The following is a 24,511-nucleotide window of genomic DNA, read 5'->3' on the forward strand; positions in this document are numbered from 1 at the left end:
ATCACCAGCTCAGGGATGGAACTACCCACAATGAGCTGGACCCCGTATCAATCACTAAGAAAATGCCCAGCCCAGTCTCATGGAACATTTTCACAATTGAGGCACCCTCTTTTCAGATGACCCCAGCTTGTGTCAAATTGACATAAAACTAGCCAGCACAATTGACCCCTTGTTAGCTTGACAACACAAACACATCATTCACTGTTACCGTAGCGTTTCCTTTCTTGTTTTTCTCCAAGATCACACATTAATATCAATGTTTACAACATAAACATTCCAAAATTTAAAAGTCCCACATCTTTAAGGATTCAGTCTCAGAGTAGAGAGATGACTCAGCAGTTAAGAGCACTGACAGCTCTTCCAGAGGACCTGAGTTCAATTCTCAGCACCCATACAGTGGCTCACAACCATCTGTAATGAAATCTGATGCCTTCTTCTGGCATGCAAGCATACATGCAGGCAGAACACTGTATACATAATAAATAAAGAAATTTTAAGCCGGGTGGTGGTGGTGCACGCCTTTAATCCCAGCACTCGGGAGGCAGAGGCAGGCGGATCTCTTGTGAGTTTGAGACCAGCCTGGTCTACAGAAGCTAGCTACAGGACAGACTCGAAAGCCACAGAGAAACCCTGTCTCGAACCCCCCCAAATAAATTAAAAAGAACCCCCCCCAAGAAACGCTGAAACTTTTGTCGGATGGCGATGCACACCTTTAATCCCAGCACTTGGGAGGCAGAGACAGGAGCATCTCTGAGTTCAAGGCCAGCCTGGTCTACAGAGTGAGTTCTAGGACACCCAGGGCTACAGAGGAACCCTGTCTTGAAAAACAACAAAAATTAAAATAAAAAAAAAACAACACTCAATATCCAATGTCTGGAATCCACTAGGGTCTTCTGGGCTGAACCAGGCGTTGGTGGCACACGCCTTTAATCCCAGCACTTGGGAGGCAGAGGCAGGCGGATCTCTGTGAGTTTAAGGCCAGGCCAGCACCAGCCTGGTCTACATAGCGAGTTCTAGGACAGCCTCAAAAATAATACAGAGAAACCTTGTCTCAGAAAAACCAAAAAAAAAAAAATATCTTCTGGGCTCCTCCTAAGGGGCTTGGATCACTTCTCTGGCTCTGCACACACAGACAAAACAGTTTCTCAGGCTCAGGCAGCTTCAGTCCACGGCTGCTGCTGACCTTGGTGGTCATCCCATGGTGCAGTCTTCTCCAAAATGCGCGTGTCAGTAGCTGTCTTCAGGGACTCAGGTCCTGCCACACGGTGTCAAGCCTCATGTGCTCTCCGTGACCTCTATGTGCCTTCAAAACCAGTGCCACCTGGGTGACTCCTGCACTGCCAAGTTTGGCTGCTGACAGGAGGTACAACTTCTGGAACACAGCTTCCCTGTACTGATCTTGGGGAAGCACTTCCCAGAAGATTTCACCTCAGTGACACCAGTCTCTTAATCACAGCTGCTTCTTCAGCTCCAGCTGAGCAGATTCACAGCTTGTTCACACACAAGACTGGAGTCTTTGCTTCCCTCTGAAACTTCACAATCAGGCCACCATCGGATGCACTGCTCTCAACTTCTTGTATTCCGAACTCCCTCAGAATAGCTCAGTGAGCTCTCACCACACAATGGCTTTTCTGTCCCAAAGTCCCAAAACCCTTCCACAACTCTCCCGAAAACATGGTCAGGTCTCTCAGCAATCCTCCACTGTCCTGATACCAGTTTCTATTGGTTAAGGTCACTGTTGCTGTGGTGGAGCATCGTGACCAGAAGCAACTGGGGGAAGGAAGTGTTTACTTGGCTTATACAGCACATCACTGTTTATCACTGAAGGTGGGACCAGTGCCAGTCACTAGCACTGGACTACAAGTTCCACACCCCTGCCTCTGTCAAATTCACACCGTGATCGCCTGTAAAGGTCCCTCTCAGAGCCTTGTATGCAGACAGACATCTTGCCAGGAGTCCTGTGCCCTTCAGAGTGGTGCTGAGAGACCCGTTAGTGGAGGGAGATGCCAGCAGTAACAGCCACAACACTCTGCCTTAGGGTGGCAAGACTGTGTTACTTCTTGTTAAGGTTTGGGTTGAGGCAAGGTCTCATGTCGCCCTGGCTCATCTCAAACTAGCTGGAGAGAGCTTGAATTCTGACCTCCTGCTTTTGCCTCTCAAGTGCTGGGTTTGCAGGTGTGCACCACCATGCCTAACTCGGATTTCTTCTTTTCAAGCCTGGAATAGCCGTTGGCACTACATAGCCTTCCTAAGCTACAGAATTGCAGTCCAGTACAGCACCCCAAGCCCTGGCATTTACAGGTTTGGACTTCTGCCACCAATTAGCGCCTATTGCTCACTGACCAGATTGGTGCAGGGTGGTGGTGCTGGAGCTGCCTAGACACTCAGCAGCCTGAATCCCAGAGGACTGTGTCCTTTCTCATTGAAACAAGCTTTGGGGCAGAGCTTCTACAGGGTCTAGACCTGGCTGAAAGGGTGGGACTTCATCCCGGAAGGTTCTTGTATATACCAGGTGGGTCTGTGTGTGTATTTAATGAAATCTGTGTGGTGGACCCTTGATTACAACAAAGGCTCGCTCAGGACCAGAGGGTTGCCAGGGTGGGTTTGGCTGGAGTAGGTAGTTTAGAGCACAGGACATCCTTGAGGAAACTTAAGGTCTTTGAGTGTGTTCTGTGAAGAGCTTGGATGTGAGGTGCCTGCTGTCTTTCACATTGCCTGACTGCATTGTCCCAGGACAAGAGGAGCCAAGGGTGACAGCCACAGCCAGCCAGGCTACTAGGTCCCTCCACAAGACCACCTGTTCACCTCTCTCCCCGATACTGACTCACCCAGTGGCCCTCTAGCTGTCAGGTGAATGGGCCAAGGCCATGGTGAACAGCTGTGGTCCTCAGTTTGTTGTGGAACACTGAGCAACACCCTTCCTGATCTGACTTTATTAATCTTTCTTCCTGTGGGTTCACTGTGACCTTGTGACAGGTGTGGGTCATGGTACTCTGCCCAGAGGCTGTTGGCTTTTGAGGCAAGGTCTTGCCCTGCAACCCAGGCTACCCTGAGGCTTACTATCCTCCTGCTTCAGCCTCCTGACTGCTGGTGCACTGCCATGTGCGGCTTGTTTTGTCTTCTACAGCCCTTTGGGAGCTATAATCAAACCACCAGTGTCTGGGTAGGTCGCTTAGGTAGCTGTGGGCAGTGTCTGTAAGTGAATGCTTGTTGACAGGAAGGGGCCAGCCTATATGGCTGGGAGCCAGGTTACATGAGGACAGCCACTTGAGGTCAGCCTTCCCAGGTCTAAGGAAGACTGAGTGAGCTCCTGGGCATCTCTGTTCCCATCCTCGGAGAAGACTGTAGGAGCATGAGCAGCAGGGACTTTACAGAGTGCCAGCATGGCCATAAGGCCACTCTCAAAGCTGGTCCCTTGCACTGCCACCCCCAAGACTCCATGAACGTTTGGAGGATGTGTTCTTTCTTGCCTTGTCCTTGTCCTGGCCCTCAGAAGTCTGGTGGCATGGTAGATCCCCATGTTCTGCCTCTGTACTAGCCTCTGGAGAGCCTGCCCTTGGGGTGGGGTGGGGTGGGGTGGGCCACCCTGCACCTCCTGAGCCATCTTCTAGGCCTCAGGCCCAGTGACTGATGGGTCAGCCGGCAGGGCCACCTTTGCTCTGAGTGACTCTTTAAAAATCTCTCCTCTTTGAAAGGCTTCCTTTATAACCTGTCTTTCCATTTATGATAAGACATGGCCGCAATGACCATGCAAGCATGTGTACAAACCCTGAAAAAAGAAAGTGAAGGGTGATGAGTGGGACTTCTCTTTGCTCTTTGACCCCTCGTCTACAGAGACGTCCACAGAGGGAGGCAGTGCACACAGGTGGCGAGGGATTTTGTTGTTTTATTTTTTATTTGACAGGATCTCACCTAGCCCAGGCTGGCCTTAAACTTTGCACATAGCCAAAGATGGCTCCAGGCCCAGCTCTGGTTCATGCTCCTGTTAGCTGGGATTCACTCACATAGCATGTAGTCATGGGACCCAAGGTCATATCTAGGTCACATTCTGCTTCTAGATGGTTCCACCAGTTGCTAACCATTTAAACCCCAAAAGTGTATGCTTTGGTGGTAAATTCTCCTGTTCTTGGTGTGGCATAGGAAAGTGTGCCATGGTGCTGGGGTTGGCTCAGTCACAAGTGTGCATCTGGTGTGCCCTGCATCACACACGACCAAGCAGCCCTACTACCCTGTGCAGCTGTGCACATGTGCTTCTGTCCTGTGCAAGGGTGTGGGCTGTCACACCACAGCTTTGTCTTCTTGGCATCTGCCATTGTCCCTGAGGACAACCACCACTGAGTAGGAGATTGGGTTGTGGTGTGGCCATGACCCCTCACCCATGACTTAGCACAGCGGCCTTCATATATGCTACCTCATGTATGGGGTCCTTGTGTGAAAACAGGTGGATGCTGGGTGTTGTGTGACATGGCTGAGCAGCTGGCCTGGTTGTGAGGGGCTGAACCTGTGGAACATGTCTGCTGGGGCGTGACACTAGTCCAAGGACAGGAGCTCTGCAGACAAAGCGGCCCTTCACTGCCTCCGCCTTGGGGGCCACAGGCCGTCTCTTCTGCCACCTGCCCCTTCACTGACTGATCCTACTGTGCCCCCTGGTGGCACTGATTCTGGCTCTGACCCAGTATGTGGTGCCCCATCCTCCTTCGAGGCCTGCCCTGCCCTGGCGGACATTGACACTAGAGCTGTGCATCCCCTCCGTGTCTAGGGGAGACATGGAGGGGCAGGAGGCTGTAGACAGCATCCCTGAGAGAAGGTGGCCCAGACCCGGTGGGCTAAGGAGCAGTTGGAGGCCAGGGGATGTCGTCAGCCCCTGCTCTGGACTGAAGCCCTTCAATGAAGGGTCCTATAGAAGCTGCTACACAGACACGTGCCCCACCCCAACAGCAGGAGGCAGGTGTGATGTGTACCTCAGCTGGACTCATGGTTTGCAGGGTTCCACAACTGGCAGTGCGTTCTAGGCTGGGCACTGTGTGATCTGCTTCACAGAGGCCACACTGTGCTGAGTTCTGCCCCTCCTCTTGCAAGGAGTCATCCTGTGACAGCATCCATGGACCTGTGACCTGGAGGCTAGCCCCTCCCCTCCCTGTTGCTGGTTGCCAATGTCTCGAGGCTCTGCTTCTGTGACTTTGGCTCTGGCAGTTGGAATTCCTACCGGCCCTGTGTAGCTGGAAGGGTGTGGATTTTCTGTCCATTGAAGCTTTCCCTTTTTGTTCTCTTGTAGGATTCTGTGTCCCTGAGACCATCCATCCGATTTGAAGGAAGTCAAGGAGTGAGTATTTCCTGTCCTGACACACACATGGGCTGTGGAAGAGGGCGGGCGCAGGCTGGCTCCTGCTTGTCCACCTATGGGTGACCCCATACCAGAGCCAGACACCCAGTGAAGACCTTTGTGAGAGCAGGGTGATCATCCCACAGTGATCCGTGGAGTGCTCTCATAGGTGGATGCCATTCCAGCCCCCAGGGAGGGCATGTGTGCAGCTTTTCAGATAGCAATGTCCCGTGGAGATTCCTCCACCCCCAATGGCCTTGTGGTCTGGGGAGGGAGCCGAGGGCCTCCTACGTGCCAGGCAAATGCTTTATGCTCAGCTTCGTCTTCAGTCACTGTCCTGCTGCTGTGAGGAGACACCATGACTGGGGCAGTTCTTCCAGTGCATTCAACTGGGGTTTGCATATAGTTTCAGAAGATCAGTCAGTTACCAGAGTTGAGAGCGTGGCAGCACCACACAGTCAGACATGGTGCTGGAGAGGTGATCTCTGTACAGAGAGGCCCTGGGCCTGGCATGGGCTTTTGAACCCTCCCAGCTCATCCCCAGTGACTACTTCCTCCAACAGGGCCACTCCCGGTGACCAAACATTCAGATGGATGAGCTGTGGGCATCCCCATTCAAGCCACCTCAGCCTCTTGTGCCTCTCAGCCAGCTCCCACATGACACAGACTTAATAAGTAATGAAGGCTTGGCCTGTAGATTAGGGCTGTTGTTAACTAGCTCTTATAACTTAATACATATTTTTTCAAGATTATTTATTTATTATGTATACAGTGTTTTGCTTGCATGTATCCCTGCAGGCCAGAAGAGGGCACCAGATCTCATTACAGATGTGGGTGCTGGGAAGTGAACTCAGTTAAGAGCCAGTGTTCTTAACCTCTGAGTCATCTCTTCAAGTCCTACTTAATCCTTATTTTTATTAATCTGCATTCTACCACATGACTTTACCTCTATCCCATTCCGTGTCTCTGTTGCATCTAGATTCATCTCCTGCCTCCCCTCTCCCTCCCCAGAAGTTCTGCCTGTACCTATTACCTAGCTTTTGGCCACTCAGCACTTTATTAAACCGATCACAGTAATACATCTTCAGACAGCATACAAATATCCCACAACATTTCCCCTTTTTGTCTAAATAAAAAGGAAAGCTTTTAACTCTAACATAGTAAAATTATATATAATTAAAAAATTGTCAGGTAAGAATTACATTTATAATATCCAGTCCATTTCTATTTGCAAATTCAGATAAAGTGCTGTATTATCGTTCCCATTTTAGTAAGTCCAAAGTTTTACACCTAAATCATTTCTATCATGGCTTGCATTACCATCCTAAAAATATCTTTATGGACTTTAAAACACCTTCATAGATAAACAGCTTAAGCTTTTATGTTTCTCAGCCTTATAAACTCATGTAAGTTTCTTTTCTGAATTTGGTGACAAGGAATACTATGTAACTATAACTATGTGGTCTTCAACCCCATCAAGAGACCCGAGAAGGATGTATTACCTGAGTAAACAGGAAGTGCAGAGCAAGCAACTTCCAAAACTAAGAAATGACAGAGACATGTGGGTGCATGGACAGTCACCAAGGCTCCCCCATATTGGCACATTCATCTTCCTACAGGCCTAGAGTATCTGTGAAGCAGGGATTTTGAAGGACTGTCTTAGCCAAGTTCTGTAGTCTCCTTTTGTGTCCTATTTGTCCAACTTGGACAACATTCTGTCAGCAATAGAGGCAAGGGAAGTTTATTGCCCAGTGGCTAACTTTGCCACAATGAAAGCAAACTCCTTTGGAGTTTCTTTGATGGCCATCATCCTCTTTTGAAGTAGATTGGTGCTGCCAGGAGCAGACATGTCTCACTGAATGGAAAGCCTTATGTTACTAAAACATCTTAAATGCCATATTCTGTGGGTCTCTGAATCTTAAATACATCTATTTGACATTGAAAACATACCTAACATAGCCACAAATTTGATTGTTGATTAACTACTAACTTCTTAATTATCTTAAATAGTTTGTAATAATAACTTTCAAGGACTAGAAATTTACATTACATTGGTTTTGATTTTTTGTTTTGTTTTAGGTATTTTTGTTTGTTTGTTTTGAGACACAGTTTCTCTGTGTAGCTCTGACTGTCCTGGAGCTCACTCTGTAGACCAGGCTGGCCTCAACCTCAGAGATCCTCCTGTCTCTGCCTCCCAAGTGCTGGAATTAGAGGCCTGTGCCACTACTGTTAGAGTTTACTTTTGATTTTTAATTGTGAGTGTATGTGATGGGAGAAGTGTCTGTGTGCTCATGTACACAGCCAGTGGAGGCCAGAAAAAGGGTGTTGGGATCTCCGGGAGCTGGGGTTATGGTCAATTGTGAACCACTATGTAGATGCTGGGAACTAAACTTGGGTCCTCTATGAGAGCTATTGAGTCATCTACCCAGACTCCCTATATCTTGGTTTAAACTGAGAAAACATTGCTTAAAACATTTCTCAACTGTTAGCTTGCCACCCAACTTAGTTCTCATGGAAGACTCCTTTCTCCTCACACAGATCATCTTGGGACAGGATTACAGTGAGAAGAACTAAAAGAGTTTGGGGTGGCTGTGCCTCAGACCAGCAAGATGGCCCCTAGGCCTGTGTCCTCAGGTGCTCTAGAATGGGCTTGGCACACCTCACCAGGGTCTGTGCCTACAAATGTTGAATTTAGGCCACCCGCACACCTCAGACAACCTAGAGCCCAACTGAAGTTGGTAGCTAGGGCTGGCAGCTGAGACGACCTAGAAGTTGCAAGTGTCAGCTGCACTGCCTGCCATCTGAGACGTCAGCAGGCTCTGAGCGACACATGAGTCATCATCACTACACCGCAGGCACCACTCTGAGCAATTGAAGCATTCACCTCAGCAGATCCAACTCCCTGGACCTTGGAGCCCAGGCCTGGATAGCAGGGCTCCAGCACCCTGTGTGCCTGTCCCCAGAGGTGCAAAACTCCCTTTCTCACCCAGAGGGACCTGGGTCAGCAGCCCCTCTGCAGGCCTAGTCAGAGACCCCAGCACTGAGTTGCATATGGGATCTGCATGGGACCCTTGCATGGTCTGTGTAATGAAGGATCCTGAACTTGGGCTGCAAGACCTGTGTGAGGGGATGCACAAGGAGCCCAACTGTCATTGCCTTTGACAACAGCCACATGCCACTCAGGACTTGTGCCAAGGGAATGTCAGCTGCAGCCTAAGCTGGGAATGTGTGTCAAGGACAGGTGGCATGGAGGCTGCAAATGCTGGGCACATTCAGAAGCCCCTTGCAGTACCCTGAAGCCACAGCCAAGTGGCTGCTTCCTGTCCCCATTCAGGAGAGAGCAAAAGCCACAGCCAGAACCTTGGCAGATGACATGTCTGGGCAGCATTGCCTTCACAGCTCCTTGTAAGGGGGGGGGGGAAGGGAGGGAGGGAGGGAAGAAGGGAGGGAGGGAGGGGGAGAAGGAGAGAGTAGAGTGTGTGTGCATACCTCACACCCTGGGTGAGTTTTGAGAGGCAGGCCAGATGCGGGGTGCAGGCAGGCCACTCTGTCCCTCTTGAGACCTGATAAAAGTATTCCAGGTCTGGAGCTAGGATTCAGTGGATGCAATACTTGTCTGCAGCATTCCTGAGTCTCTGAGTTCATCTCCAGTGCCAGGCAAACTGGGTGTGATGCACACCTGCCATGCCATCCCTGAGGAGGTGAGGGCAGGACACTCAGGAGTCAAGGTGAGCCTAGGCCACATTGTAAACTTGAGATCTGGCTAGGCTACGCATCGTGTCTCCAATACAACACACATTTGAGCTAGGCGGTGACACATACCTTTAATCTCAGCACTCAGAAGATCAGGGGCAGGTGGATATCCATGAGATCAAGACCAGCCTGGTCTACAGAGTGAGTTCCAGAATAATTAGAGCTGTTACACAGAGAAACCCTGTCTCAAAAAACCACACACAAAACAAAATACCCCTCATTTGCAGACACAGGCAGTGGGGCTTTTCGGGTATGGTTGCTGAGCTGCACAGGGCCGTAGGATGGAATATACACAAAGTCTGTCTGCAGGCTTATGCTGGGAGGGTGTGAGCTGTCCTGTAGACTGCTGTGGCAGCCGGGTGTGTTTTACCTTCATGGATGCCCCAGGTCAGGGCAACCCATTGACCAGGGGAGAATCTGAATGACAGCCCAGACTAATGGCCTCCCCAGAGGTCAGTGATTGCCTAAGCCTGGCAAGAGGGTGGGGATGTGTGACCGTCCTGTCCCTTCATGCCAGGAGGTGCCACAGAGATAGATGCCTACATGTCCTGCCTGCTGTGCAGGGTACACATTGGCAACCTGTGCATGGCGTTTATGAGGGGTGAGTGCTGCGGTCCCCTCATGCCAAGAACCACAGTGACACCCCCTCTCCCCACAGCATATCTCCATACCCCAGCCTGACTGCCCCGAGGAGCTGCGGGCCTTCTCCTTCTACCTCTCCAATATTGGCCGAGACAGCCCTCAGGGCAGCTTCGACTGCATCCAGCAATATGTCTCCAGGTAAGGCTGCCTGCCCTCAGGCCCCTAGGGACCCCAACACTACCTCAACTAGACTGCTGCCTCTTTCTGAAGTGCACCAGGCTCACGTGGCATGGTTCTGGTGACACCTTAATGTTGTTTTGCAGCCATGGGGATGTACACCTGGACTGTCTGGGCAGCATCCAGGATAAAGTCACAGTGTGCGCCACTGATGACTCCTACCAGAAGGCCCGGCAGAGCATGGCGCAGGCAGAGGAGGAGACTCGGAGCCGCAGTGCCATTGTCATTAAGGCTGGAGGCCGCTATATGGGTGAGTGGCAGGAGCATGCTGGGCAGGAGCGTGGCCGTGCTCTGTTCTAGGCAGGGTGGCTGTCGTCTGCCCACATGCCAGAGGAAGGTTCATGTCGGGGGTGTTGCAGGTAGGGATGGTGGCCTTGGGGACCTTCATCGGAGATGGGCAGGCTGTAGACAGGTCAAGGCCCTACTTAGTTCTCCAGCTGTCCCCAACCACTCCTCCAAAGGTCACTGTGGCAACAGCTCTAGACTGGGAGGAGGGTGAACTTGGCCTCATAAAAACAATGCAGCAGTGGGGCAGCCGCGGCATTCCCGGGGAGGGAGGAAGGCTTTGTCCTGTCTGTATGCTGTGATAGAAGCATCCTAATACGAGAGCACAGCCTACTCAGCTGTGGGATACTGCGCCCACGTTTGCCCGCTGGTGTGCTCTCCCTGCTGAAGACTTTCTCAGCAGCTTAGTTGCCTGTCCTGCTTGGTGTAGGGCTGAGGCCTCTTTGTCTTTCCCTGTCCACTTCAGCATATGTAGTGAGTTTGAGGCCAGCCTAGTCCATGTGAGACTGTCCTGTGGAGAGAGAGATGGCTTGGGGGAGGACCCAGGTTTGGTTTCCTCACCAAATGGCAGCTCACTGCTGTAATCCCAGTTCTAGGTGACCCAGTGCCCTCTACTGGCCTCCTTGGCCACTACTGCACACACGGGCTCAGACATGAACACAGGCAAAACACTTGTACATAAAAAGTACATCTCGGGCCGGGCGTTGGTGGCGTACGCCTTTAATCCCAGCACTCGGGAGGCAGAGGCAGGCGGATCTCTGTAAGTTCGAGACCAGCCTGGACTACCAAGGGAGTTTCAGGACAGCCTCCAAAGAAACCCTGTCTCGAAAAAACAAAAAAAAAAAAAAAAAAAAAAAAGTACATCTCGGGCTGGAGAGATGGCTCAGATGTTAAGAGCCCTGACTGCTCTTCCAGGGGTCCTGAGTTCAATTCCCAGAACCACATGGTGGCTCACAACCATGTGTAATGAGATCTGGTGCTCTCTTCTGGCCTGCACAGAACACTGTATAGTAATAAATAAATCTTTTTTAAAAAAAAGTATTATCTCTAAAGCATAAGAGTTGGAATTTCACATTGCTTCTCCCCTACCTCATACATTTGCAGTGGGGCAGCTTTGGGCAAGACTTCAGTAGAGCGAGCATGGCTGGATTTCATCCTATGTACCTGTGGTATGTGCTGTCCTTGGTGACAGAGGCACTCTCTCCTCACGGTCAAGATGGTGGTGCACACATGTGAATGAATCCATGGTTCTGTGGATACAATTTAGTTAGTAACCTCATTTTTTTCACACCTTTTTAGGGTACCATGGTGACTTCTAACACAGTTGTTATTAACTGGTAGGCACACCTGTTGTCTCAGCACCCCGAGGATGAGGCAGGAAGATAGTGAGTCAGGATAGCCTGGCCTACATAGCAAGACCCTGTCTCCATATTAGACTGAATCAGATTGTGAAGGGAGGGGTCCTTCCATTGCCGGGTTTGCTGTGTCCTGAAGGGCTGTTCAGGATGGCCTCCTGATGCCTACTCCTGCCGCAAAGTGCTGGCTGAGGCCGCAGTTCAGCCACAGCCACAGGGTCTCTGCTGCAGCTGCTGGGGCAGCCTGGGCACCATGACCACTCTGCTTCTGAAGCTGCACGAGTGAGCAGAGTCAGGTCATGCGGCTGCTGCTGGCACATGTGCCGTTCTGTGGTTGGCATGTGTCAGCCCCCAGTACTGCCTGGCTTTGGGCTGTGGCAAGACGCCTACACGCTCACAGTTGTGCGTGCTCTTCCCCCACCTCTCCTGTGGCCTGCTGTGCTGTGGACGCTGACGCTCGGTTTTACACCTGCTGCACCCTGACACCCAGGCTTCCATTGCAGGCAAAAAGGTTCAGTTCCGGAAGCCAGCACCAGGGGCAACTGACGCAGTGCCCTCCCGGAAGCGGGCTGCCCCCATCAACCTGGCCAGTGCCATCAGAAAGAGCAGTGGGAGTGGAACCAGCAGTGTGCTACAGAGGCCCTTCCGAGACAGGGTGCTGCACCTCCTGGCCCTGAGGCCCTATAGGAAGGCTGAGCTGCTGCTGCGGCTGCAGAAAGACGGACTGACTCAGTCGGACAAGGATGCCCTGGACAGCCTGCTGCAGCAGGTGGGTACAGGCCAGCCTGACCACGCATGCATGTGGTGAACTTTGTAGAGTCAGTTTTGCAGGCTTCCTGTCTACGGTGGTCTCAGGCCCAGCCTCCTGTCCTCAGTGTTCCCTAGCAAGATCCATGACAGGCAGGGCCCGCAGACCTGCATGGTGTTGGCGCATAAGTTTAACAGGCAGCCACTGCCTGGATACCTGCTCAGAGCTGTGTCTGTGACTGCTGTTAGCCGTGCACTGCTCATGGGAACAGTCGGGCACGCCTGGGCCATGCCCTTCCCGATATCCCCACCCATGATATTTCCTGGGATTCTGCAAGGCGAGCCACTAGCCAGGGGTGCTGAGATTGCTCAGTGGGGAAAGAAGCTTGCTGTTTGATGGTGCAAGTCTGGTGACCTGAGTTCAATCATGGCATTTCCGGCTGAAAAACAAACTCAAGGGACTGGTGAGGTAGCTCAGTGGTTAGAAGCAGCAGCTGCTCTTGTAGAGGACCTGGGTTCTGTTCCCACCCATGTGTTGGTTCACAATTATCTGTAACTCTAGTTCAAGGAGATCTGAAGCCCTCTTCTGGTCCCCATAGGCATGTGCATGGTGCAGAGACACAATTCAGGCAAAACACCCACACATGTAAAATTAAGATTAAAAAGAAATGTACAGCATCAGCCAGACCTTGGGGAACAGCATAGAGGTATGTTGGGGTGACCTAGCCCCTGTGCTCTGGGTGACAACATAATATCAAAGAGTCTCGCAGAAAACTCTGGAATCAGGAGAGATCATGGTCAGCCTCTACCTCAGGCCATAGAGTACACACAGCATGAGACTCCCAGGGCTTGTTTGGTCAGCCATGCTGGGTTTAACCATATCCAGCCCTACCAACCTCACTGTGAATGTATGGTGTATCTTGTGGGGTATCAGAACCCCAGAGGCTTTAAGACTGGGCCTGTCTTGGGGGTTACCTATTGGTCAGGTCACCAGCAGCCCTGAGCACCTGCAGTGAGGCCCCATAGCCTTTCATGCCCTTGAGCACAGGTGGGGCTTTGCAGGGCGGGTAGCAAGATCGTGAGAGTCAGAAGTCTGCCGCTGGTGGTGGTAGGTGGTCAATGGGACCACATGCATCCTGGAAGAGCTGTGAGTGAGGGTGTACTGTGTCTGCTGGGAAGGAGGGAGGGAGGGAGTGAGTGAGTGAGGGAAGGAGGGAGGGAGGGAGGGAGGGAGGGTGGGAGGGTGTACCGTGTCTGCTGGAGAGACGCTGGGAGTGAGGCATGGTGGTGCACCGTTTAAATCTCAGTGCCGTCATGAGTAGACAATTACTCAGCCAGCTGAGTATGCTGGCATACTTGTGATCCCAGCATCCCGAGAAATTGTAAGTTTAAGGCCAACCTGGGCTCCAAAACCCAGAAAATGTAGCCCATTTCCTCTCAGGTGGCAGCTGAACTCAGAGTACTTACAGGTTGCGGCCGTGACACAGCAGAATGGCTGGCATGTGCATATGTATGCCTCACACTGGCGCCCATCAAGGACAGCACAGACATGGCCTTGGCCCAGTCAGGCCTCCCTGATGAGATGCTGAGCCTCAGCCGGCAAAGAGGACTGACTGGTGACCACCATCTGAAAGGGTGGGGGCTTGCGAGGGGCTGCGGGCATATGGATGGCACGCCTCCCTCATCCGAAAGACAGTCTAAACCTTAGTGTGGCTCGTGACCCAAGTGCAGGGAAGTGGAGTTGGGACAGCATGGGTACACAGGTGCCACCACCATCCATGTCCCTGTAGATTCCTGTGTCCCCAGCACTCACCACTCCATGCATTGACCACTTCCTATGCCGCAGGTGGCCAGCGTAAGCCCCAAAGACGGCACGTACACACTGCAGGACTGCATGTACAAAGACGTACAGAAGGACTGGCCTGGCTACTCGGAGGGTGACCAGCAGCTCCTGAAGCGTGTGCTCCTGCGGTAAGTTCCTGTGTGAACTCAGCTGACAGCAGCCCCAGCCTCAGAGGCCTTGGAGAGGCCCCAGCCTGACAGATGGCTTACGATCATAGCTGTCCCAAAGCAACTATGCAGGCTCTTCCAGGCCAGGGTGTCCCATTCATGTCCCCCACGCTTCTGATGAGTCTCTTGGGCCCACAGAGCACATGAGGCAGACTCCGAGAGAGTGACACAGTAATTAAATGCTTCCCCTGGCACCAGTGCTGGGACTGGAGATGCTAATTGGTTCTTGAGTGATTTCTCGCCAAGAGAGTCCTCTTGATTCCTCAAGTTCAGGGCTAGCAGCTCACTCTGGGCCGCTCTCCTAACCGTGCCTCCGCTGGAGCGTGGGGTTCCAAGTGCTTGAAGACGGCGGGAGGAGGGCGCATCTTGACAGAAGCCCCAGGCTTGCCGCCTGCCAAATGTTTTTGGGCAACAGACCCAGCTTTTTTTCCCGAGACAGGGTTTCTCTGGGTAGCCCTGTCTGTCCTGGAACTCACTCTGTAGACCAGGCTGGCCTCAAACTTAGCGATCCACTGCTTCGCAAGTTCAGGAATTAGAGGCATGCACCACTACAACTGGACTTGTTTTCCTGTTTTTGAGCCACGGTCTTACAGAGATAGTGTAGGTCTTAACTTCTGACCCGACTCCTATCTCCACCTCCACTAGTGCTGGGCTGACAAGTGTGTGCCCATTGTTAGGGGCTACCCACACCCAAATGCCAAAGGTACCCACACTGGGCTTCTTACTGGTCCACAGGCAAAGGTATACTTCACCTATGTGAGTGGTGCCGGCAGGGCCAGCAGCCTGGGGCTAGTTGCCACTACTGATGCCATTGGGTGCTCAGTACCAAGCCAGGGGGTAGAAAAAGGGTGACACCTTGTACATAGCAGGACCACCACACACAAGGTCACAGCTGACACACAGGATGGCTTTTGTACTAGTGGGGTTCCAGGTGCTGACTGCCCACACCTCAGCGTGCCCGAGCAGTTCTCCCTGGGTCCCCAGATAGGCTCTGCTAGGCAGCTGTCCTGAATACAGCTCTGGCTCTGGGAACCTGGCCCTCTTTGTGCAGACATTGTCCCCAATGCACGGTGGCAGGGCCACCATAGTGCCTCTACTGTTTTTCTGCAGGAAGTTGTACCAGCCACAGAGTGCCGTCTCAGACTCTACCAGCTCCAGCCCACTCCAGGAGCACGGGCGCCCCGCCTCCCCCTCTCAGGTACCTGCCTGGGTGTGGATGAGTGTGGGGCCCTCACTGTTGCCCCACAACCCTGTATGACCAACGTCCATGGCCTGAGCTATCTATGCTCACTTGGGAAGCTTGCTCTCTTTATGGGCGGGGAGTGTCTGTCTGGGTGGCCATGTGACCTGGGGCTGTAGCCCCTCACCTCCCACTGTCCACAGCCCTGCATTCGCAGCGTGCCTGAGTGGACTTGTTTCCCTCCTGCCGCTGCCTGTGGAGGCTCTGGTTGGTGAGCCTTCTTTCTTCCCAGCTGCCTTCCCTTGTGTGTGGGCGCCCCCGTGTGGCCACATCAGGCCCTGAAGGTGGCTCCTACTTGCTTTTCAGAAACGGCCACAGCACACAGACTTCATTGACCCCCTGGCCAACAAGAAGCCCCGGATCTCACACTTCACACAGCGAGCACAGTCTACCCTCAATGGCAAGCTGGGTGCCCCCAATGGCCACGAGACCCTGCTGCCTACCCCAGGGCCTACCTCCATGGACACCCTCAGCTCTAGCCATCTGCCCCCACGGCTGGAGCCCCCACGAACCCATGACCCCCTGGCTGATGTCAGCAATGACCTAAGCCACAGTGCCCAGGACTACAAGCACCAGGAGGCCACCCCAGCCCCAGCCCCTCACCTCGGCCTGCCCCTGCTGACGGACTTTCCCCAGTCTGAGCGACCTGCTGGCTCCTCACATGTCCATAGCCGGCCCAAGAAGAAGTCCAAGAAGCACAAAGACAAGGAGCGGCCCCCGGAGGACAGACCCCCAGCGCCCCAGCCTAAAGCACCTGCCACCCCTGCTGTGCCCCCAGACACCCTAGGTCAGTACCACACAGTTGTCTCTCTCGAGTGGATGGGGTGTGGGGTGTGAGAGCACTCCTGGGGTTGGAACCTGGGGCCACTGTGGCTGGCCACCAGCCTGTCCAGGCCTTGGGACTAGGGTCAGAGGCACCCAGGCAGGGGTACCATGGAAAGCAATACTTTCTGGGAGCATTGAGGTGCCCTGGCCAGAGGCAGAGAGAAAGCAAACAGAACAGGGATGGCCAAGACACAGACAGGTGAGCTGAACGCAGGGAGCAGTGGCTGCTGGGACAGGAAGACACCTCGAGACACAAGGCAGAGGCATCTGGAGCCCTGTGTCTGAAGGCCTTGAGGGGACCTCTGTGTCCACAGTGTGGTGAGGGCATGGATACGGTGCCATAGGGCCTGTGCTGGTCATGTGCTTTGGTGCCACCAGGCGCTCGTGGCCACTTCAAGTGGCTGAGGAGAGGAGGCTGCATGTGGCTGAGGTGGCTTTAAGACCTTTAGTGTCTGCTGGGGCCACTGTAGGCCCTGCGAACCACTGCCACACCTGCCAGGTGCTATCAGAGGCCTCAGCCCCTGGCTCTGTCTGATGGGGACATTTTGAGGGTCTTGACACATAGGGCACACTACCCTAAAAGAAACCGCAGCTCCATCCTGACCAGAAGCCAGGCAACACACGCCTCTCTGTGACAGCCGGGCACAGATGGCCTCCAGGAGTCACAACCAGTTGATGGCCACCTGCCCGTGTGCTGAGTCAGGCAGGGTGTTGTCACTGTGTCGGACACTTCTTTCTCTTCTCCCATCAAGGCTCAGCCCAGGGCCTCAGCGGACATCTTAGGAGTACCCACCCTGCCATCTCTATACCTATGGAACCTTCTCAGCCTGGGCAGCTCTGTAGTGAAAGTGTCTGACAGTCACCACCTACTCCGAGCCCTGCAGCTTGTAGACCAGCACATGGGTGGGGGTCCTGAAGAAGTCACAGTGGGCTAGGCTAAGAGCATTTGGTTGAAGGGGTGTGTGAGGACCTTGAACTGCTAGCCCAGGGAAGCAGCGAGTGTGCTGTCATCCCCACCATGGGGTACCCCAGGCTGCAGAATGAGAACCTGCAAATGACACCACATGCATGAGTTCATGGCTGCAAAGCGGTGCTCTACCTGGCAGGCACTGCCTATGCCTTGCTCGCCTCTTCCTAGGTCCCACCAGCTCCTGGCGGAAGGTTTGGTGGGTGCCGTGTGGAGGGCCCCTCCTGAGTGGCACGGCCTGAGTGTGTGCTGTGCGGCTCTCAGTGAAGGCCAGTGCCCACAAGGTTTGCCGTTGCTGTCTGCCAGACATCAGGTCTGCCCTGTTGTCTCTGTGGCCAGGATTTGTGTCTCCAGCCTAGTGCAGATGCCCTAATGCTGGCAGACGCTGGATGAGTTCTGTGGGGTTTGACTCCAAGCCACCTGTCTAGAGGCCACGTGTCTGGGCTATGTTGGCCGTAGCCTGGTCAGTGGGTCCCCACTGTGGCCAGCTGGTGTTGGCACATGATCCACTGCTAGTGCCCAGACTTGTGGCCATCAAGTATGACTTACACCCCACACACTTCCTGGACTGAGGGTCCATTGTCCATGCAGGTCTGAACGGAGCCTGTGCCAGTGCCCCCACGCCCACTTCCGAGAGCCAGGACTACTTGCTGTGAGTATCTTACCTAGTCTGTGCCCCACCCAGACCCCCCTGAGCCGTGTGCTGTTGCCCACTGTGCCCTCGAGCCCAGCAGCCCTTTTTGTCCTCAGGAAATACCCCATCATCTCATCGTCAGAGCAGCGTCAGAGCTACAAGAACGACTTCAACGCTGAGTACAATGAGTATCGGAGCCTGCATGCGCGCATCGAGCAGATCACACGCAGGTTCACACAGCTTGACGCGCAGCTCAGGCAGCTGAGCCAAGGCTCCGAGGAGTATGAGGTAGTGCCAGCCACCCAGAGTCAGCAGTGACCCATGCCCAGGGCTTGACCATGAGTCCCTGCAGCAGGGTCTGGGCAGGGGGTGACCTAGGCTGGGTCCTTGCCTCAGGAGGTCTTGTAGCTCACACAGGTCTCTGGGCATCACTCCCGTTCATTCCCTAGTGTGGCTACTTCACGTGTGTCTTCCCTGCCATGTACCCTGCACCCTTGGAAAAACCACAGGAAGGTCAACCACTTACTGTGGTTATGCCCTATCCATCTAGTTGGTGACTTTCTGAGAGGGTTTGCATTTGCAGTTTTCCTGAGTGGGACATAATTAGTGCTTGGTGTTTTCCCTCAGACAACCCGTGGGCAGATTCTTCAGGAATACCGGAAAATCAAAAAGGTGCGTGGGGCAAAGTGGGTGGTGACTGTGGAGCCTGCAGGGTGCTGGGAAGCTGCGTCTCACCACCCCTTGGTTCCCTCGCAGACCAACACCAACTACAGCCGAGAGAAGCGGCGCTGCGAGTACCTGCACCGCAAGCTGGCGCACATCAAACGCCTCATCGCAGAGTATGACCAGCGGCGGCCGCAGGCCTGGCCCTAGCACGCCAGCCGTGTCCTGAGGCTCCGCCCGCCTTTCTGCTTTTCTATGAACTTGGCCCTTTAGCCGCCGCACAGACTGTCTATTTTTGTACCTTTTCTACTCCGTGCCTCCTCCACGGCCTACACCTGCAGGTTAGAGGCTCCAGGGACAGTCAGCAGAGTGCCGGGTCCTGCTGCCTTCAGATCCCCACTGGCAAGGTCACTGTAGCTCCCAGGCTGTGCCCAAAACCCTCCGCGGTGACCTCAGCAACATACAGTCTTCAGGCTCCGCCTCCCCACCTGGTCTTCGCGTCACACCGAGGCTGTTGGCTCCGCTCCGTCCTCCATCCATTTTTGAATCCTGGGGTCCTCTCTGCCGGGTTCCCACGGGGTGGGGGGAGGGGCTGAGGGTGGTGCCTTGCTTGCCTTCTCCAGGGCGCAGGCCTGTGGCCCCCAATTGCTGCTCTATTACTGTGCCTGGTCTTCTCATACCCCAAATCCTAGGGGCCATTGGTGTGAGTGTGTGTATGTGTGTGTTTGGTGCGAGTGGGTTCTCAGCTGTGCACAGAGAGGGAATCGATGCTGGGGATGTGTTGGAAGCAGTAGGGTCACTGCTACTCATAGCTGCAGAATGGGGGAAGCAGAAACTCAAACACAGATGTCTATTTTTCTAACCCTTGGGGGTGTCTCTGATGGCTTCCAAAGAGCCTGGCTACCAGGAGGCACTTGCCTAGTCAGTCCCACCCCACTCAGCTCCCAGCTTTCCTTTGGGGCCCCTGGGGTCCCCAGGCCCTAGAAGAAACCAACACTTCGTATTTAAATAGCTGTTGGTTTCTAAATGGGTCTGGGCCAGATTCTGCACAGAGCGGACCCCACACAACCGCACTGGGAAGGCTCTGGGTGGACCCGACCCAGCGGGCCCCTCTCCTGCCCTGGAATTCCACCCAGGAACTATTGGCTGAATCGGTCTGCTTTGTTGTCTGGCCGGGCCGGGCTCTGGGGCTGCAGGTGCTGGCAGGTTAAAGAAAGTCTAACTTATTGGTGTCTCCGCCTTTGGACTGTACAGTGGGTAGTCTACTTTGAGCCATGGAGTTGGTGTTTACAGTCTTCACTTTTGCCAAAACGTTACAATTGACAGGATTGACAGGAGAGGCGGCGCCTCCCCGGGACCCTTTCTCAGAACCTGTCTTTTGTACACTAAGCAGGTGAACCGCTGACTTTTAAAGTCTATAATAAATTTGATGGAATCGAACCCCCGCTGTGCCTTGTGTATGTCACTGCAGGGTGTGGGGTAGCCCTAAGTGAGAGCCTGGTCCAGAGCCCCTTGTGAAGTCAGCCAGGCAGGCTGGGGTGGTGAGGAGCTACGTAGGAACCTCCATGCCTGGTGCAGACAGGGTGGGCTCTCCTGCAGCACCAAGGCCTGCGGGTGTGGGGCCAGGTGAGGAGAGGGGACCATCCTTCAGCAGCTCAGAAGGATGGAGCCTGCTTAAAAAACAAAAAACAGCAGGTGATGTGCATCTTAGGCTGTGGTCCAACCTGCACTCAACTGAATCCATGGTGCTGAGCAGTGGGCACGCCACTGTCAGCCGGCTGCTCCACACAGACAGCAGAGGCTGAGTCTGCATCAGGACAGGCTGTGGGCATGTTTGTTTTCAAAGCGGAAAGCCAAGGACGGCCCACCAGGGAAGGGCCAGGGTCAGTCGGCCTCCAGGCTTTGGCCTGACTTCTGAGGCGGCTGAGGGGGTGGAAGGAGAGCCAGGCACCCTGCGGGCCACTGTGTACCCACTCCCTGAGAACAGCCTGGCCATAATCTTCATCGCCATCCCTGGAGTCCGGGGCCAGCCTTGTCCCACACACCTCCAAGCCAAAGCAGTTCCTGGTCACAGCACACACACACCCCACCCCCGATGTCCAGGCCAGAGGGGACTCTAGGCTAGTCAAGTCCTCTCTCCTCAGTCTTGCTGACTGCCTCAACCTCCCAAATGCTGGATGACAGGCTGGCCAGCAGGCAGAATCATTATCTAAACCAGGCTGACTAAATCCTCTGCCATTTCTGTTGAGGTACACCCCAAGAGGTCAGCCCCACTTGCATCTGAGCCCCTCCCCAGAGCGTGAGCGTTAGGGGGTGCAGTGGACTCTGCCTGTAATTCTCCCTCAACAATGTCCTCGTCACACGTGAAAACCTTTTCCAACAGCCCCCTCTGGGAACCCTGCCTGGGACTCTTCACCGGGACGTGCTCAGTCCCCTTCTGTGCCCTCATACGGGGACTGATTCCGCTTATCTGAAGCAAGGGCAGAAACCCTGATGCCTACAAAGCGCAGTCTTCTCCCGTGCACAGACATTGCGGACGATCCACCTTTGGCCCAGCTCCAGCAGTGGAAAGTTTCCGCTAGGAGGAGGCTGCTTGTTTTGGAAAGTTCTGGGGTGCCTCCCCCCGCCTGCCTGCTGGGTTCCCACGTTTCTTATCTCTATGCCTGCCCAGGGGGAGGCCGCGCTGGCCTGGCCATCCTGTCCCCACCCCTTGGCCCGGCCACGCAGGCCAGAACTCAGGGCTGGGGGGGGGTGGGGAGAGGCAGGCCAGACATGCGTGCAGCTCCGGGACCCCCAAAGGCCCTCCACCAGCCCCGCCCCGCCTCCCTGACGGTGGCTGTCGCTCATTGGCTGCCGCGTGGTCCCGGTACAACGTGGGTGCCCAGGGAGCCAATACGCACAGCGCTCGCGCCTCAGGCTGCTTCCGGCCACCTGGATCCCGAGCACCTCGAACCCCAAGCCGCTTGTCACGCCCAGCGGGGGCGTGGTCGGGGCGTGGCCTCAGCGCTTTTCTCCGCGGTTCGCGCGCTCTGGAGCCCCGCACCGTCCGCCTCCGTAGTCGGAGCCGGTGAGTGCGGTCCTGGGGCGGAGGGCGGTCTCCGGGGCGGAGGGCCCACGCTCACCCGCTCTGGCCCGTAGCTCGCCGCGATGGAGCCCGCCGCCGAGATCCTGGTGGACAGCCCGGACGTCGTCTACAGCGCCGAGGCCATCGAGGCTCGCTATGAGTACCGGACGACGCGCGTCAGCCGCGAGGGCGGCGTGCTGCGGGTGCGCGCGGGGCGCGGGCGGCGGCGGCTACCGAGAGCCCGAGCGCCCGAGCCTCACTCCCCACCGTCTTTAGGTTCAGCCCACGGCTACTCGCTTCTCCTTCCGCACCGCCAGGCAGGTGCCCCGGCTCGGGGTCATGCTTGTCGGCTGGGGCGGGAACAACGGCTCCACGCTCACCGCGGCCGTGCTGGCCAACCGGCTGCGCCTGACCTGGCCCACGCGCACCGGTCGCAAGGTGGGGCCCCCGGCGGCGCTGAGCGGGCGGGAGGACCCCGAGGGCCGGGCCGGGGCCGGGAGGTGTGGGTGACGTCATCCCGCTCTGGGCGGGGGTGGGGCGTGGCCGGGGGCTCGCGGGGCCCCTCCCTCTCAGCACCCTACCTCTCTTGTCCCCCCAGGAGGCAAACTATTATGGCTCGTTGACCCAGGCGGGCACCGTGAACCTGGGTCTGGATGGGAACGGCCGGGAGGTGTTCGTGCCTTTCAGCGCGCTGCTACCCATGGTGGCCCCCAACGACCTGGTGTTTGACGGTGGGCGGAACCTCGGGGAGGCATGGGGGTCTGTGTGGGAAGGCGCAGGGTCCAGGATGGTTTCAGTGTGAGGGTCCCCACAACCCAGGCTGGGATATCTCGTCACTGAACCTGGCCGAGGCGATGAGGCGCGCACAGGTCCTGGACTGCGGCTTACAAGAGCAGCTGTGGCCCCACATGGAGAGCCTGCGTCCGCGGCCCTCGGTCTACATTCCCGAGTTCATCGCTGCCAACCAAACAGCACGTGCAGACAACCTCATCCCTGGCACACGGGCACAACAGGTGGGGGCCTCGCCTGGCTTCCACTGCCACCTGCCAACTTCCCTTTGACAGACCCAGCGTCCCTCCCCCAGGCAATGAGTGGCCCAAGCCCCTGGAGGCTCGGACAGCCTCAGTCTACTTTATCTCTTCCCAGTTGGAGCAGATCCGAAAGGACATTCGAGACTTCCGATCCAGCGCAGGGCTGGATAAGGTCATTGTGCTGTGGACCGCCAATACAGAGCGTTTCTGTGATGTGGTCCCAGGTCGCAATGACACAGCCGAAAACCTGCTTCGTACTATCCAGGTGGGCAGCAGCCCAAGATTCCTTGGGGACAAGGCCAGACCAGGGGAGTCCTGGCTGACACTGCCTCTCTGCCCCCAGCTTGGCATGGAGGTGTCGCCGTCTACGCTTTTTGCTGTGGCCAGCATCCTGGAGGGCTGCGCCTTTCTCAATGGGTCCCCACAGAACACACTGGTGCCCGGCGCTCTGGAGCTGGCGTCACAGCGCCATGTGTTCGTGGGCGGGGACGATTTCAAATCCGGTCAGACGAAGGTCAAGTCTGTTCTGGTGGACTTCCTCATTGGCTCTGGCCTCAAGGTACCTGGGGGCTTCATGAGGTGCCAAAAGGCAGCAGCCGGGGCCCTGGGTTGGTGAGGGCCCCGCAGAGCTGGGTACGCCGCGTTCACCATGTCTCTGACCACACAGACCATGTCCATCGTGAGCTATAACCACCTGGGCAACAACGACGGGCAGAACCTGTCTGCACCGCTGCAGTTCCGCTCCAAGGAGGTGACGAAGAGCAGCGTGGTGGACGACATGGTTCAGAGCAACCGGATACTCTACGCACCTGGAGAGGGGCCGGATCACTGCGTGCGTGGGCGGCAGGCGGGCGGGTGGGCGCGCGCCTTGGCGCCGAATGGTGGGGCTGTGACCTGGTGCATCTCCACAGGTGGTGATCAAATACGTGCCCTACGTGGGCGACAGCAAGCGTGCCCTGGATGAGTACACCTCGGAGCTGATGCTGGGTGGGATCAACACCCTGGTGCTCCATAACACCTGTGAGGTATGGAGGCGGCGGGCAGGGTAGGTGCTGATCCGCCAGGCCCGTGTCACACCCCTCGCCAACCCCCACCCAGGACTCTCTCCTGGCAGCGCCCATTATGCTGGACCTAGTGCTGCTCACTGAGCTCTGTCAGCGCGTGAGCTTCTGCACCGACTCGGACCCCGAGCCTCAGGGCTTCCACCCAGTGCTGTCGCTGCTCAGCTTCCTCTTCAAGGCCCCCCTGGTGCCCCCCGGGAGCCCGGTGGTGAACGCACTCTTCCGGCAGCGCAGCTGTATAGAGAACATTCTCAGGTGCGGGCGGCGGAGGTGGGCACAGGGCTGGCAGGGCAGTCCTGGGGTGCCCCGCTGAGCTCACACTGTCTCCACAGGGCCTGTGTGGGGCTCCCGCCCCAGAACCACATGCTGTTAGAGTACAAGATGGAGCGCCCAGACCCGGGCATCAAGCTAGGAGAGGTGGCAACCACCAGCCCACTGCCGCACAAGAAAGAGTCCGCACCTGCGGCCACCAACGGCTGTACCGGCGATGCCAACGGGCACGCACAGGCCCCGACACCAGAGGTGTCCACTGCTTAGAGTGGGGTCCTTTCGCCCAGCCTTCTCTCTTCTTACCATTGTCCCCGACCTTGCCAGCGAATTAAAGGATCCCGCCTGGCGAGCCTCCTTGTGCAGCACTGGCTAGCCTGGGATTTGGTATGTAGACCAAACTGTCCAAGCGCTGACATTAAAGCCTCTACACCAGCCCGACTCCTGCCCTTTCCGTGCTGTCCCGG

The 24,511-nt window shown here is 55.4% G+C and overlaps 2 protein-coding genes across 2 annotated transcripts in view; both read left to right on the forward strand.

The window, feature by feature from the left end:
* Positions 1-20,061, forward strand: part of Ell (elongation factor for RNA polymerase II) — a 42,097-nt gene extending 22,036 nt beyond the window's left edge. Inside the window, exons 2-12 of the mRNA XM_005086125.4 lie at positions 5,276-5,323; positions 9,735-9,856; positions 9,982-10,145; positions 12,039-12,304; positions 14,129-14,253; positions 15,403-15,490; positions 15,839-16,319; positions 17,916-17,976; positions 18,075-18,246; positions 18,586-18,630; positions 18,715-20,061. Coding sequence (XP_005086182.1) covers positions 5,276-5,323; positions 9,735-9,856; positions 9,982-10,145; positions 12,039-12,304; positions 14,129-14,253; positions 15,403-15,490; positions 15,839-16,319; positions 17,916-17,976; positions 18,075-18,246; positions 18,586-18,630; positions 18,715-18,831 — 1,689 coding nt within the window. The 3' untranslated portion in view covers positions 18,832-20,061. The remainder of the gene's footprint in view (positions 1-5,275; positions 5,324-9,734; positions 9,857-9,981; positions 10,146-12,038; positions 12,305-14,128; positions 14,254-15,402; positions 15,491-15,838; positions 16,320-17,915; positions 17,977-18,074; positions 18,247-18,585; positions 18,631-18,714) is intronic.
* A 1,475-nt stretch (positions 20,062-21,536) lies between these two features.
* On the forward strand, positions 21,537-24,485 carry Isyna1 (inositol-3-phosphate synthase 1). The gene is made up of 11 exons (XM_013125256.3): positions 21,537-21,688; positions 21,760-21,888; positions 21,962-22,123; positions 22,284-22,416; positions 22,505-22,698; positions 22,832-22,981; positions 23,060-23,275; positions 23,384-23,548; positions 23,628-23,741; positions 23,815-24,032; positions 24,110-24,485. Exons 2-11 carry the CDS (start codon positions 21,769-21,771, stop codon positions 24,312-24,314), a joined length of 1,677 nt encoding a protein of 558 aa, XP_012980710.1. The 5' UTR covers positions 21,537-21,688; positions 21,760-21,768; the 3' UTR covers positions 24,315-24,485.
* The last annotated feature ends 26 nt before the right edge of the window (positions 24,486-24,511 follow it).

This window comes from Mesocricetus auratus, unplaced genomic scaffold, assembly GCF_017639785.1.
Source record: "Mesocricetus auratus isolate SY011 unplaced genomic scaffold, BCM_Maur_2.0 Super-Scaffold_6731, whole genome shotgun sequence".
Lineage (NCBI taxonomy): Eukaryota > Metazoa > Chordata > Mammalia > Rodentia > Cricetidae > Mesocricetus > Mesocricetus auratus.

Bases quoted from the DNA above. Each gene is read 5' to 3' on its own strand.
- Isyna1 (XM_013125256.3), top strand. From the start codon at position 21,769: ATGGAGCCCGCCGCCGAGATCCTGGTGGACAGCCCGGACGTCGTCTAC. The intron at 21,889-21,961 runs GTGCGCGCGGGG...CACCGTCTTTAG, and splicing joins GCGAGGGCGGCGTGCTGCGG to GTTCAGCCCACGGCTACTCG. The intron at 22,417-22,504 runs GTGGGCGGAACC...CCCACAACCCAG, and splicing joins CAACGACCTGGTGTTTGACG to GCTGGGATATCTCGTCACTG.